General features: G+C 38.5%; 1 protein-coding gene across 4 annotated transcripts in view; it reads left to right on the top strand.

Annotated features, from left to right (window-relative positions):
• ttc39a (tetratricopeptide repeat domain 39A) overlaps positions 1-14,327 on the top strand; it is a 59,226-nt gene extending 44,899 nt beyond the window's left edge. For all 4 annotated transcript variants that reach the window (XM_051947365.1, XM_051947368.1, XM_051947367.1 and 1 more), the window contains 11 exons: positions 304-369; positions 2,512-2,620; positions 2,716-2,783; positions 2,868-2,927; positions 4,399-4,560; positions 5,983-6,074; positions 6,304-6,424; positions 6,889-7,000; positions 7,213-7,327; positions 7,521-7,637; positions 12,400-14,327. In XM_051947365.1, coding sequence (XP_051803325.1) covers positions 304-369; positions 2,512-2,620; positions 2,716-2,783; positions 2,868-2,927; positions 4,399-4,560; positions 5,983-6,074; positions 6,304-6,424; positions 6,889-7,000; positions 7,213-7,327; positions 7,521-7,637; positions 12,400-12,514 — 1,137 coding nt within the window. In that variant the 3' untranslated portion in view covers positions 12,515-14,327. The remainder of the gene's footprint in view (positions 1-303; positions 370-2,511; positions 2,621-2,715; positions 2,784-2,867; positions 2,928-4,398; positions 4,561-5,982; positions 6,075-6,303; positions 6,425-6,888; positions 7,001-7,212; positions 7,328-7,520; positions 7,638-12,399) is intronic.
• The last annotated feature ends 261 nt before the right edge of the window (positions 14,328-14,588 follow it).

Below are 14,588 nucleotides of genomic sequence, written 5' to 3'. Positions count from 1 at the left end.
CACATGGATAAAAGTGTGAAAGTGTCTGGATGACCCCAAACTTTTGAACGGTAGTGTATGTCTGGAGCCTAATCCAAAGTAAAAAAAAAAAAAATCATAGTTTGTGATGCTTAAGCTGCTTATAATTAAACAGCAACACTCAAAGTCCAAAAGATGAACACACAGCAAAGTACCGTTCAGTCAGGCGGTGCGTTTTGCTCCGTGCTTATCGTATTTCAGCGTTTTTCTGTGGAAACCTCCAGAGAAAGTTCCTGTAATCGTGTTTCCAGCCTTTCGGCTCCACTGATTGTCTTCTTTCTGCAGATGATCTCCATGCTGCCCACACGGACGCTGAAGCTGCTGGAGTTTGTCGGTTTTTCTGGTAACAAGGTGAGTCTTCCTGAGAACAGTATCTGGTGTTCTGACGGCAGATGGAGCTTCCTGCTCTGTGGGCAGCGCTGCTAATAATACACTGAAATTCTACGAAGTGTTTGTGTGATTTGCAGGTCATGTTAGCTGCGGTTTGTGGCTGCAGTGCTGATTCTCCTGCGGCACAGCTTGACGTGTCAGAGGCTTGAAAGTTTGATCATTTTGACTAAACACTGTGTCATCTTTGCAGTTTGCTGCTTCCTATTACTTGTTGTGCTACAAAAAAGGACTTCCAATTCTGTCGCTGCTGATTAATTCATGTTCAGAAAATGACTCTAACAGTGAAGGTGGTCGAGGTTTGGGTCCTGGTTTTAGTTTGGATGGTATTCTAGTGACAGATTTATCCTGTACTCCAAACTCATTTTAGTCCAGGTTCCACATTCAGCCCAGTTTGATCTCCAGTTAGCAGTAAAATCACAACATAATAACTTATAAATCACCACAACTCCAAATACTCCAGATGTGTTTTAGTTTTTTAAAAAAAAGGTACATTCTGAAAATGTTCACATTTAGGGAACTATCTTTTTACAAAACTTTATGAAGAGCCTGAAGTTTCTTAGGAAAAATAATTCAGTTTCAACAACATTACGCCTCAGTTTAGTCATTTGCACATTAAAACTTACAGATCAGTGTGTGTTTGCAAAAGCAGAAAACATTTAGTTGCAGATATCCGAAACTGAACAATATAGATTTTTACTTTATGATCAAAACGACAAAAACAAGGCGAAATGTTACAAAAATGAGACACAAAATGAAAAAAGCAGAAAAGAAAATGCCAAAAAATGAGAGAAACGAAACAAAACAAAAGAGACAAAAAACTCGACAAAAAAGAAAAAAATGTACAAACGACACAAAAAATGAAACAAAATGACTAAATAATATAAAAATAATATAAGTGAGACAAAAAAACACTAAATGACAAAAACAATAAACAAAACAATGAAAAGCAAAACAAAAAATGACACAAATAAGATAAAAAAACACGCACAAGACTTAAAGGAAACTCAAAATGACAAAAACATGAGACAAATGACAAAAGTCAGACAAAGCAAGACAAAATATTACAAAAATGAAACACAAAACGACAAAAGCGAGAAACAAAATGCCAAAAAATGAGACAAGCAACGCGAAACAAAACAAAAAAGAGACAAGAAATTAGACAAAAAAAGTTGCCAAGTGGCAAAAGTGGACAAACGACAGGACAAAAAATGACAAAATGTGGAACAAAACAACAACAAATAGACCATACAAATGAGACAAAAAAACACTAAACGACAACAATGACATAAACAATGAATAAATCAAATCACAAAATGACGCAAACAAGACAAAAAACACAAGGAAACACAAATGATAAAAACATAAAACAAATGACAAAAAAGTTAAAAAATTACAAAAATGAGACACAAAACGACAAAAGCGAGAAACAAAATGCCAAAAATGAGACAAGCAACACGAAACAAAACAAAAAAGAGACAAGAAATTAGACAAAAAAAGTTGCCAAGTGGCAAAAGTGGACAAACAACAGGACAAAAAATGACAAAATGTGGAACAAAACAACAAAAAATAGACAACACAAATGAGACAAAAAACACTAAACGACAACAATGACATAAACAACGAATAAAGCAAATCACAAAATGGCACAAGACAAAAAACACAAACACAAAATGATAAAAACATAAAACAAATGACAAAAAAGTCAAAATATTACAAAAATGAGACACAAAATGACAAAAGAACAATCTAGTATTTCACTTTATGATCATAATAACTTAGAAATTATTTTAACTTTATAGTGTTACTAATTCACAATCTGCAGTTCATGTCTTCTCTGTAATTTTTTACGCTTTGCAAAGCAGGCTGGATTAGACTCTCTGGCGGCCCGGTTTTGGCCCACGGGCCTTGTGTTTGTTACCCCTGCTCTAGTTGATGCAGACACACAAACCAACATCTCTGTTCATGCTGGCAGACAAGCAGACGCTGTTCATCCGCCAAACTTTCTGCAAACTGCATTAGTGTTTTCCTACATGTCCTGGTTTTGCTGCTAATCATCCCACAGATCCTCCAACTTAATTCCAACTCTTGTGTGTTCTCGCGCAGGAGTTCGGCCTCCAGCAGCTCCAGGAGGGTTCTGCAGAAAGCACGTTCAGGTCCTTCCTGTGCAACATGCTGCTGCTCTGTTATCACACGTTCATGAGCTTCATACTCGGTGAGCAGCGACACACAAGCACACGAACGCAGCTGCGACGTACCGCGACAGCAGATGAACATTTCAGCTGGTTTTGTTGTGAATGTCTTGTGCAGGAACCGGAGAAGGAGACGTGGAGGACGCGGAGAAGCTGCTGCAGCCGTATCTCAAGAAATATCCCAAGGTCTGCCAGGAGGAGCGTCTGCATTTTCTTTTAAAATTCACCCTAATTTTCCTCAAACAAACTGTGTTTTTCGTCTTTCCCCAGGGATCCATCTTTTTGTTCTTTGCTGGTCGAATAGAAGAGATCAAAGGCAACCTGGATGCTGTGAGTTGTTTCCTCTTCCTCTGGGATTATTTGCCCAGTAAAACATCATTTTCATCAGTTTAACTTGTAGAAATACTGCAGTGGCTCTGTTATATATAAAAACAAATAATTGACCCTTCTTGTGTTTTGCTTTAACCTCTTTCAGGCATTCTGCTGAAAGGTTCAGCTTCATATCCGAATGAGCAACCTGCTCCCGTTTCCATAAAAGTCGCGATTGAAATCTTTTCTGACGTGATTCATGAAAGGCATTTTCCACATTTCAGCACTGATATCAGCCCACACACATCACAGAGATTCATTTTGTGTGACAGAATCATAACACATCTTCTTTTCTGTCAGGCTACAAACAGAAACATCCATAATAATAAACTTTACTGCCATGAAAGCGGACAGCTCAGAGGAATGATGCTCATCAAAAATGAATGTGATCTGAGTTTTATTTCCCCCGCTAAACTTAAAAAAAGCTTTAGTTTGTTGTTTCCAGCTTTTTGCAGTAGTTTATTATGCGTTTATTAAATACCTGCAGCGCCACAATAACAGCAGGATCAGTTTTAACATCTTACAATGAGGGTTAATCCCCCAAAGACAAGAAAACAAAGAATGTCGTCGCTATAACAGACAGCAATGCTACGTTTAACGTGTCTGACAAGGGATTCTGTGACAAGATTCCTGACTTTATTTACAGTTTTTATCACTACCCACTAACTGAATTAATGAAATGTAATGAATATAAAAAGACAGAAAGGCTCAGACTAAAACTATGATTATGATTCTGAGGACGTCCTGCAAATGTACGTAAACTTTTAATAGCTGGTTATGTGTAAAAAAAAAAGTTCTGTAACTAAAGAAACATTTTTTATTTTTTTTTGAAGCAATAGTAACAAAAACAAAATATGTATAATTCGTTCTCGGCCTGCTGAGTAAATATATTAAATGATACAACATTTTGACCCCTGAGTTGAAGGTTTTTTTGTGTTTTGTGTGTCTTTTTTTACATGATAATTAATGTTAATTGGATAATAGAGCTTTCTATAACTAAAGACACGTACACTACCGTTCAAAAGTTTGGGGTCATCCAGACAATTTCATTTTTTCCATGAAAACTCCCGCTTTTATCCATGTGCTAACATAACTGCACAAGGGTTTTCTAACCATCAATGAGCCTTTCAGCACCATTAGCTAACACAATGTAGCATTAGAACACAGGAGTGATGGTTGCTGGAAATGTTCCTCTGTACCCCTATGGAGATATTCCATTAAAAATCAGGCGTTTCCAGATAGAATAGTCATTTACCACATTAACTATGTCTGCTCTGGATTTATCATTCATTTAGTGTCATCTTCACTGAATAAAACTGCTTTTCTTTCAAAAATAAAGAGATTAATAAATGACCCCAAGCTTTAGTCCGCATTCAGACTTAATCTGTGTAAGAAACAGGGATTCTGAATGTTTTTTTGCGTGTTTCTTCAGGCTATCAAGCGTTTTGAGGAGTGCTGCGAGGCTCAGCAGCAGTGGAAGCAGTTTCACCACATGTGCTACTGGGAGCTGATGTGGTGCTTCACCTACAAGAGGCACTGGAAGATGGCCTACTTCTACGCCGACCTGCTCAGCAAGGAGAACTCCTGGTCCAAGGTGAGCCGCCGCGCTGAGGGATTTGAAAACGTCCTTGTGAAATAATAAGCGCAAACTGGAAGTCCTGATAGCAAGCAGCAAAGTGCAGCTTTGGTTTCCAACAAATTCACATCTCTCCTCTCGGTTTAGCTGATCTCAAAGTAGAGGTGATATTTAATGAAACTGCACAACTTCACCTTCATAACAAAGCTGGTTGTTTGTCTAAACAAAAAATATTTCTAAAGTTACACCCCCTGTCTAAAGTTTTAGGGCGTTTTCTCATTAATTTGAATGAGAAAACGTCCTAAAACTTTTGACAGAGGGTGTACATCAAATTTAGTCATAGTTACAATGTTTCAAGTCAATCACCACATACTCTGGATTCTTTATTACAAAGATATTGTTAAATCCGTATTTAAATATGTGTTTCTTTTGACATATTAACCTAAATTTTATCATTATACTTGTGTCCATACTGAAGCGATGACAACAGATCAGACACATCCAAACATCTGCTACTAGCTTAGTTAGCTGCCTTTGGTTGAATAAATCAGAGATAATTTCACAACACAGACCGACTGCATATCAAAATAAACAGCTCAGCTTAGATTTTTCAGATGATACTATTAGATGTTTCTCTGTAATCCAGTTTTAAAGCCATTTCTGCTTTGTTTCCAACATAAATCTGGCATTGTATCCCACTATATAGTCAAAATAAATTTACTTGATTCACAAACATGCAGTGAGGATGCTGGACTCTGGGGGGCGCCGTGTGACGAGCTGGAGCTCTGCAGTAATGGCTTTTATTTCCATTAGACACTAAGTAGGTTTGTTTTCTTCTACTTTCTGAGGCACAGTCATGGTTTGATATTTCAGATTCAGAAAGATATCGCTACTGTTTGCATTTTATGTGAGATTCATGTAAAAACGTAACAATTTTATAACAGCAGATAAGTTTACCTTGAGTATAAAGGCGAATATTAAATTATCTGCAAGTTTTATTATACCTGGAACAATGCAGTGAATTAAATAATGGCATTTATTTCCAATAGATAGTATGCATCATATATAAATACATACAAAATCATCAGAGTTTCATAATAAGAAATATTTTTTCCCTCTTTAAAAGGCTAGTATAAAAAATCTGCAAGTATTGTCATATGAAATGATAGAAGATCAGGATAACGTAGACAAAACAAACAGGCTACAACGTGTCGCATCTTAAATTAGCCTGAAAACAGCCTGGTAGGGTTAAAGACTTAAAGACCACGAAAGAGCTTCAGTAAAATATCTGTTTTTTCTCATCTCACCTATAAAAATCCTCGTCGCTGCAGGCGTCTCCGTGTTCCCAAATATTTGTGGGTTTTTTCCGTCCTCATCTAACCTGAAAAACAAAGATCAGACTGCAGTATTTTTTTTTAACCACGTTTCTCTTCCCCTCAGGCCACCTATGCATATATGAAAGCAGCCTACCTCAGCATGCTGACTAAGGATGATTGCCTAACCTTCGGGGAGACGGCGCTGACTCTGTTCAGGTATGAACTTGCTGCTGGAATTACTCACAGACAGCCATAGATGATTCACTTTGAATTTTACATATGTGTGATGTCATCATCCAGGAAAAGACTGTCCCCGTTAGAGAATGTGTGGGACTGTCAGTGATGTGAAAATAGCCAGAATTTAGTCATTTGTGATGTTTCAAATTGTCTTTGAGATGTGTAACTTATTTTCTCCACCTATATGTGTGTGTGTGTTAAATTTCAGGCAGGTTCCAGGTCTGAAGCAGAAAATAGCGGGAAAATCTTTACCGACAGAGAAGTTTGCGATCAGGAAAGCCCGACGCTACTTTGCAGAAAACCCCATCCCTCTTCCTGCTCCTCCACTGGTCAGCGCTGGATAAAAACTACTTTAAAATCACATATAAAACGCAATTCAGTTTAATTCCAGCAACGTCAATGAGATGAGTTGATTTTGAGTTTCCTGAATGTGTTTTTGCAAGTTTACTCGTTTTACACTTTCGCGTCTCAAAAGGAAACATTAAACTAAATTATCATCCAAAATATTCACATTTTTAAGGCAGTACAGGAACGTCAGCTCTAAACTAAATGAATTTAAAATGATTTGTAGCTTTTAGCCTACATTTGCAGGACTTATTGGCTGTTTGATCTGCTGAACCAGTGCAGTTTCACAGCTGTTCAGCCCATTGAACCAGTGATATCACGTCAGTTATTGTCAAATTGAGCTCCAAGGTTTGCTGCAGAGATTTGTTTTCATATTCACCTACATCAGTATAAACTTCATTAATTGTCCTCTGTGCATGCTCCATGCTTGTGTTTGTTCGTCGTCTAGGAGATGATGTACATCTGGAACGGCTACACGGTCATCGGCAAACACAAAGACCTGACTGAGGGCATGCTGAAAACACTGGACGAGGCGCAGGCTAAGCTTGAAAGCATCCCAAGTACGCTAATGCATTAACCACATTCGCAAAAGCTGGTTCTAATGGGATAAAATTCTAATTCTGTTTTCCTCCGGAGTGAATCAACCAAATGTGTTTGATGCTGTACAGATGCTTAACTTAATTCAGGCATGTTAGAATAGGATGTTGTGTGTAGATGGAATTACTGAGCATGTGTGTCCAGAGTTCAGCTGCTACTTGGGTTTGTTTCTTAGGGACGGAGTTCACCATAGATGATCAGTGTCTGCTGAGCCTCCTGAAGGGACTTTGCCTCAAACACCTGGGACACCAAGAAGAAGCCGAACACTACTTCACCCTCGTCCTCTGCAAGTAAGTCTGCAAGACATGTACAGACGAAACCAAACGAGAGAAGCAGATGTCGTCTTGCTGCACGCATCACCAATTTGTCTGATTTAATTATCTTCTGCTGGTGCTGACATTTAGCTCCGTTTTGAATAATGAACAAGAGTTAAAGGGAGTCTTTGTTCATCCACCACCGTGTGGATTTGTTCGTTGTGTGCAGTGAGACTCAGATCAAGTACGACCACTACCTGGTTCCTAATGCTCTGCTGGAGCACGGGCTGCTGTGTCTGGAACAAGGCAGGAAAGATGAAGCGATCAAACTCCTAGAAGCTGCAAAGTAAGTCTTTAAACCAGAAAAACATACCAGTCGATATATAACTGTGGGACTTTTTGCATCATAGTTGACATTTTTGCTGTATTCAGGCTTAAAATCAACATTTAAAGTTATCTATTAGGATATTGTAATAAACCTGTTGATATGCGATAAATCCAAGTTTGACTCACACACTACTTTATATTAAATACGTCAGAAAGCCTTGGAGTCTGGCCAGTCTTTTCTTCAGGAGGAAATGACATCATGTGGAGCAGGTCATGTGATCTGGAATTAACACACTTCCTGGAGAGGAGTTTATGTAATGAAAGTGATCCATCCATCCATTCTCTATGCACTGCTTTATCCTCACTAGGGTCATGGGGGGTGCTGGAGTCTATCCCAGCTGACTCTGGTGAAGGCAGGGGACACCCTGGACAGGTCACCAGTCTGTCACAGGGCTACATATACAGACACACAATCACACTCACATTCACACCTACGGACAATTTAGAGTAACCAGTTAACCTCAGCATGTTTTTGGGCTGTGGGAGGAAGCCGGAGTACCCGGAGAAAACCCACACATGCACAGGGAGAACATGCAAACTCCATGCAGAAAGATCCCAGGCCCAGGCCGGGATTTGAACCGGGATCTTGTTGCTGCAAGGCGAAAGTGCTAACCACTACTCTACTGTGCAGCCCTAGTTGAAAGTGATACAATTTGTTATTTTTTTCTATATAGATTTGATATATTGCCAAAAAAAATCTATCATGATCATCTCAACTTAATAAAAAGAACACAATCCAAACTATTTATGAATCAGCTCATTTTGTTATTGTTTAGCTCATTAGAAGGTGGTTGGTATTAAATTTGGACGGTTATTTAGTTGATATGTTAGTGAAATCCAGTCATTTTTTTATTAATAAATAATTGTTTCCTTATTAAATAATTATAGAATTTTTAAAGACATGATCATAATGAACATTAAACATTATTATTTTTTTACTAGTTATATCCCATGGACTTCAAAAGTCACTTAATTATACATCGACCCATGTTAAGGTCATCTGTTCTCATGGAGAACCTCTTAGAAGATCTTTCCTTCACTTTTGGGTCATCCCATGAAAAATTGATAAATCAGTGCCTCTAACCCTTTCCCCTCAAAATCAGAGAATTTTTTTTAATGTACAACAACTTTAGTATGTATGTTTAATGGAGTCATGTCAAATTTTACCTTCATACTATGAATATTTTCAGAGTTACAGGCCCTAGAAGTACATAGAGCTGAGATTTTCATGTGTAAACTAAGTCCTAAATCATGGAACAGAGACGTGACTGTGTTCAAATGTCCAAACAGCTTCTTTTACCGTTAGATGCACATGTTATTGCACCCTACATTCTTTCATAAGTGGGTCAAAAACCACTCGTACAAGAGTCATATCTTATCACTAGCATAGAAAATAAAGGTTTTTATTTAAGGACGAGCGACTGAGTGCTTTGAGTTTGAACAGATTTTGCGCAAAAATGACTCGTTTGTGCTCCTCTAATGCTCGCTCAGGAATGAATAAATCACATTTAACCCGTACACCCCCTGTCAAAAGTTTTGAGACACTTCCTCATTCAAATAAATCAGAACCCGTCTCAAAACTTTTGACAGGGGGTGTAGATGTGTGAGTGATTTGGACAGTGGGTCAAAGATTACCCAAATAACAATCAGTGTGTTTTTATGGCATTTATTTGTTTGTATTCTGTTTTTGTCCACACAAAAATGATTTCATGTTTGAAATATGTTTAATTTTCACTTTATAACAGATTTTGAACACTTTGATAATTGAAAAATAAGAGCATTACTCAGAACAGCAATAGAAGAATGTCAAAATCCATTTTACAGACATTTTTCCACTCGTTTCCTCTTTCTGCTCTCTGTCCCTTCATCACCCCTTGTATGATTTTATCAGTGATAAAGAGCATGGGGCAGGAATGCACTAATTTCCTAAAAAGGATCAAAGGTAGCTTAAAAATTTGAATGGAATGATGTGGAAATGTTTTTTTTTTTTAACAATAGCTGGAAAATGAGATGATAAAAACTTCTCATGACAAAGACATTGGAAGAAAACGGCTTTACCGGGTCATCTAAGGGTTAAAGATCTTTAAAAAATCACCAGGAGAAGTCAGCATTCAGAGGCAGCAGGATTTATTGTCGACAGAAAATCCAGGAGCAGTTCTTAGCAGTCATAAAACCCCAAGAAATGCTGAAAATACTGGGCTGTGCATCGTCTTTTATGCTGTGAGAGTCGGTCGTTTTTTCCACACCTAGAGGGCGCATTTTTGATAGACCGCTTTGACACCATCATACGTTTTTGAATCTATTGGTCAGATCTTGACATCAGCTTCTCATATTTCACCACTAGGTCACACCCCAGAGAGGACATGAGGCTGTCAGTAGGTCATACTCAAAAGAGAGAGAACATGTCCAGACATGTTCAGACTTTGCTTCTGCCCTCGTACACATTTATTATTTTGTGACAGATTTTACGGATATTAAACCGTTACGTATTGTCATGTTTCTTATGCATTTGTAGCAGTTACACCCCCTGTCAAAAGTTTTAGGACACTGTCTCATTCAAATAAAGTAGAACCTGTCCTACAACTTCTGACAGGGGGTGTATTTCATCATATGGATGTGATCAGGGCAGGACTCTGATCATACATGTAAAGTTTCAGGCAGATTGGAGCATGTTCAGGGCATTTACACAGCATTTGAAATTTCACAGCGAAGGATCAAAATTCCAGAGGCCGCCACGGACACGCCCTTTAACTTTGGAAAAAGATTTTAATAACTTTGGATCATTAAGGCCTCCTGTATGTACTGGCCCAATTTGAGGTGAATTGAAGTTTCCCCCTAGGAGGAGTTTGCTCTAGAAAAAAAAGAAAAATGGGCAAAATCTGACATTCAACGCAAAATGATGTCACTGACTTTTTTGTTCAGCCTGATGTGCTGCATATGTGTACCAAATTTGGTAGATACAACCCCTGTCAAAAGTTGTAGGACAGGTTCTACTTTATTTGAATGAGAAAGTGTCCTAAAACTTTTGACAGGGGGTGTATATTGCCTTAAGTGTACACCATTATGTTTTGTGTACTCCATATTTCATTATTTTACAAAGCATATGATTTGTCTTTATACCAAAAATATATGTTTTACTTCATGATCTTCCATCTGTGTGTGTGTGTGTGTGTGTGTGTGTGTGTGTGTGTGTGTGTGTGTGTGTGTGTGTGTGTGTGTGTGTGTGTGTGTGTGTGTGTGTGTGTGTGTGTGTCCTCCACAGACACACAATCTCATCAAAACAAGAATCATTACTAGAATATTAATCATTTTTAGCCTGTCGTACCCAAAAGTATTACACAACAATTTTGTGCTTTTTATTTCATGTTACTTTTCTGTTATTTCTAAGCAGACTGACACACATTTGACTGAAAAACACATTTGAGTTCTGTTAAAAACTGCAACCAGATCAAGTTCCCGTCCTCTCCAGGATTCACAATCTCGATCCCAAATCTAATTTGTCTTCTTCAACCAACTTTGAGCCTCAATCTAATGGTATTTATCATAGTTTGAACAGTAAAACTGCTGCAGTTTCATATCTGTGACATGGATCCATAGAGTCAATTGGTACCCTGGATGTGTTTCTTTTTTTTTGTTCTGTTTTAATTTGCAAGACGGCAAGACTTATACCAGCATGTGTGATAGGTGGTTAGTCAGAACAAGTGCCTGGGCTTATTTCAACACTCACAGTTGTAACTTGTGGCTGTGAAGTGGAAGGACGCTTGTGTTCACGTGTTTTATAGAACAGTTTGGATAAATCTCACTGATAACTGGTATGCAGGATTCAGCTTATCTGAGAGTCTTTCAGATTCTCCTCTGTTAGCGTTTGGGTTCTGTCAGTTTGTTCTGTTTCCTACCCCAGATCGGGAACAACAGTGATGATGATGATAATGCTGCAGGAAGTACCAAGGCTTTACTTAATTGATGATATAGAATTTGGAATTTTACATTTTGCGAGTGTTAGAAAACAGTTTTGTTGCAGAAGAAATTAAGTCTGAAAGCTGATCCTGGTGTCAAATAGGTACAAATGATCCTTTCTTTTGATTTTTTGATCAACCATCTATCACACATTCTGACAGAACCCCTGAAAGTTTACCCTAAACGCACCTTTGAGAGTTTTCTCCAGGGAATCAAGGAGATTTTGTCTTTAGATTGTGACACCTGCAATGGATGTAAATTTGATTTGGTTGCAGCTTTTAACAGAGCTCAAATATGTGTTTCAGCCATGGAAATTTCATGTGTCTAACTGATGTATTTATGAAGATATGAGGGCTCAAAATGCTTTTAATATGTAAAGTGAAGTGAAAAGTACAAAATTTAAACTTTTTCTTATGTGCTTCAAGGGCCTGAAACTCTGAAAATATTCATAGTGTGACGGTAAAGCTTTCGATGGCTTCAATACACATACTAAAGTTATTCTACATAAAATTTCGCTGATTCTGAGGGGACTTTTTGTCACATATGTGCACATAATGTTTAACTACAAGTCATCACTTATGACACTGCATTTATGTAAATATTAATCCATTCATCTTTTTGTTTTTCATTCAGTTTTATATTGAACTTTGGAATAAAAATCAAGGTTTACTTTGGAGTTTACTGGGCTTTACTGTAAATAGTTTTGTGATTTATGGGGTTTGATTTAGTTTCGCTGTAAAATTCATCTTTTTGCTTTTTTCCAGGCAAAATTACAAAAACTACTCGATGGAATCACGGACACACTTCCGTATCCAGGCTGCTCTGCACAAAGCCAAGGGATCCAGGGAGAACGGCATCCATGTGCCCTCCAGCCCGTAGCAGACAGAGGAGGGCACCCGAGGGCAGTGGCAGCGTTCTGTTTCTGCAGTCCCACAATGCAACACTCAGCAGACCAGAGCAGCTCCGCCTATCAGGGCGGGCGATTTGTTTTTTCATCGAGAGGGTTGGAGAAGAGGGAGGCTTGTTATTTCTTGCGTGCACCACCTTTAAGGGCATCTGCAGCTCTGCAGCGTGGCCCCCGACCGGCTTCGATGGATCAACTGTGCCCTCTTCTAAAGATATATTACAAAGAACTTCACCTCCTCATGTGGTTTTAAATAGAGATTAATTGAGAAATGTGCCTATATTTATGAAACGCTGCTTCTAGCGGGCTTTGATTAGCACAGTGGCCACCCATAAGGGGCGCAGTAGAGTAGATAAACAAGGTCAAATGTGCAGACGGAGAGTAAATGTGCCGTGCAAGCTGCTGGGGTTGATTGAGCAGAGCACCACCTCCATATGACTGACACTTGCTCCACCCAGCCAGCAGCCCCAGTTGACCTTGTTGCTACGAAGCTTTCCCACTTTTCATGTGTAATACAAAGCAGAGATGATTGATTTGATGACACCAGGTGTCCACCACATCATGCAGGATTATTCTTTTATAACGTGTCTTTGATCAAAACCAATATGACCAAATGAGGTGTAAATTCTGAATGTTGGATTCGCCTTTTTACACTACAAAACCTGTGTTTGTGAGAATGAGTGAGTGAGAACGTCGGTGTGCATTTTACATTTTCTTCCTTTCCTTGAAACATCGAAACACACCATTTTATTTTTGTGGAATATTATCACAGTCTCCTTCTGAAGAAAGGATCAAATCTGAGATCTTGTCGTCTTCGCGGTTACATTTTGTGGCTTTTGCACAGAGCTTTGTAAATCAGCCTAACATGCAAACTCTCCAGAGTCAACAACAACAAAAAAAGAAAGAAAGAAATGCCTGTAAGACTTGCAGTGAGAGTTGTTCTTTACATTTATGTACCGTAAATGGCACCTTTTACACAAATTGTCCCGTTTTAAGAGGACAGATGAATGTGTCTTTTAGAAAGGCAGACTCCCTCCTTTTCTCCTCCTGGTGTGTGGGACAGACTCCAAGCAGTACTTGAGCTTGAACAAACGGGCCATTCACGGTGAGCGGCGAAGGCCTGCACGCTTGTCCGCCTGCTGCATCTTTAGTAGGTGAAGAAGCTCCGAACCAGAGCAACCACCGCAGCAGTCCTTCCTGCTTTGTGAACATCCTCCGCTGCTCCTGTATCAGGCATGAACCACCTATAGAAGCACTTGAAGATTATAACCACATCCTGTATCAAATAGTACTCTGTATATGAACAAATAGAAGAAAAGGAGGTTGGTAGTTAGGTTATTGGAAAGGCTGTGTGCCGGTGGCTACAAAACCTAGAAACTCAGGTGGTGTCTCAAGTGATGGAATTAGAGTGCTGCTCATTAATTCATGATTAGAGTGAGGTTTTCAGTTCAATGTGATGATTAGGAGTCAGTTTCAGGTTTTTTTTTTCATAATGGTGGAGGAAATGTATTCTTATTATTGTTCTAACAGCAGTTGCTCTTCAGAATATTTCAATAACAAATCACATTTTGCTTTACCGTAAATAATCAATCTTTTTTCCTTTGTTTTTCTTTTCTTTGGTTTTACACATGTAACCAAAAAAAGAAATTCTAACCAAATCTAGTGGCGTTGCGATGTTTACAATCTGTATATTTTACTGGGCATGACTACCACCAAGCAGAATGACATTCCTGTACATACTGAATGTTTCTGTTGTAATTTAAGATGAAATGATGATAAGCAACTAAACATCTCGTTTTGTGTTGTCCTTTTTTTGCGTTATCTGAGCAAAATGCAATGTGTACAGTACAAAGTGGTGTTATTTACAGAACAAAGAGGCTCTGCTTGCTTGCAGATCTTTGTGTCATCCCGTCCATTAGATGCATCTCATTGTGTTGATATGCAAGACAATGGCAGCCAGGGATTAATGCATCCTGCATAATGCTTATTTAATTGAAAATGCACAAACTGACCAGCAGGAATATTTTTAAAAAGTGAGTTGTTTTTAAA

This window comes from Acanthochromis polyacanthus, chromosome 4 (genome assembly GCF_021347895.1).
Source record: "Acanthochromis polyacanthus isolate Apoly-LR-REF ecotype Palm Island chromosome 4, KAUST_Apoly_ChrSc, whole genome shotgun sequence".
Taxonomy (NCBI): domain Eukaryota; kingdom Metazoa; phylum Chordata; class Actinopteri; family Pomacentridae; genus Acanthochromis; species Acanthochromis polyacanthus.
Note: the sequence above shows the minus strand (reverse complement) of the source record. Positions and strands in the feature narration are given on the sequence as shown.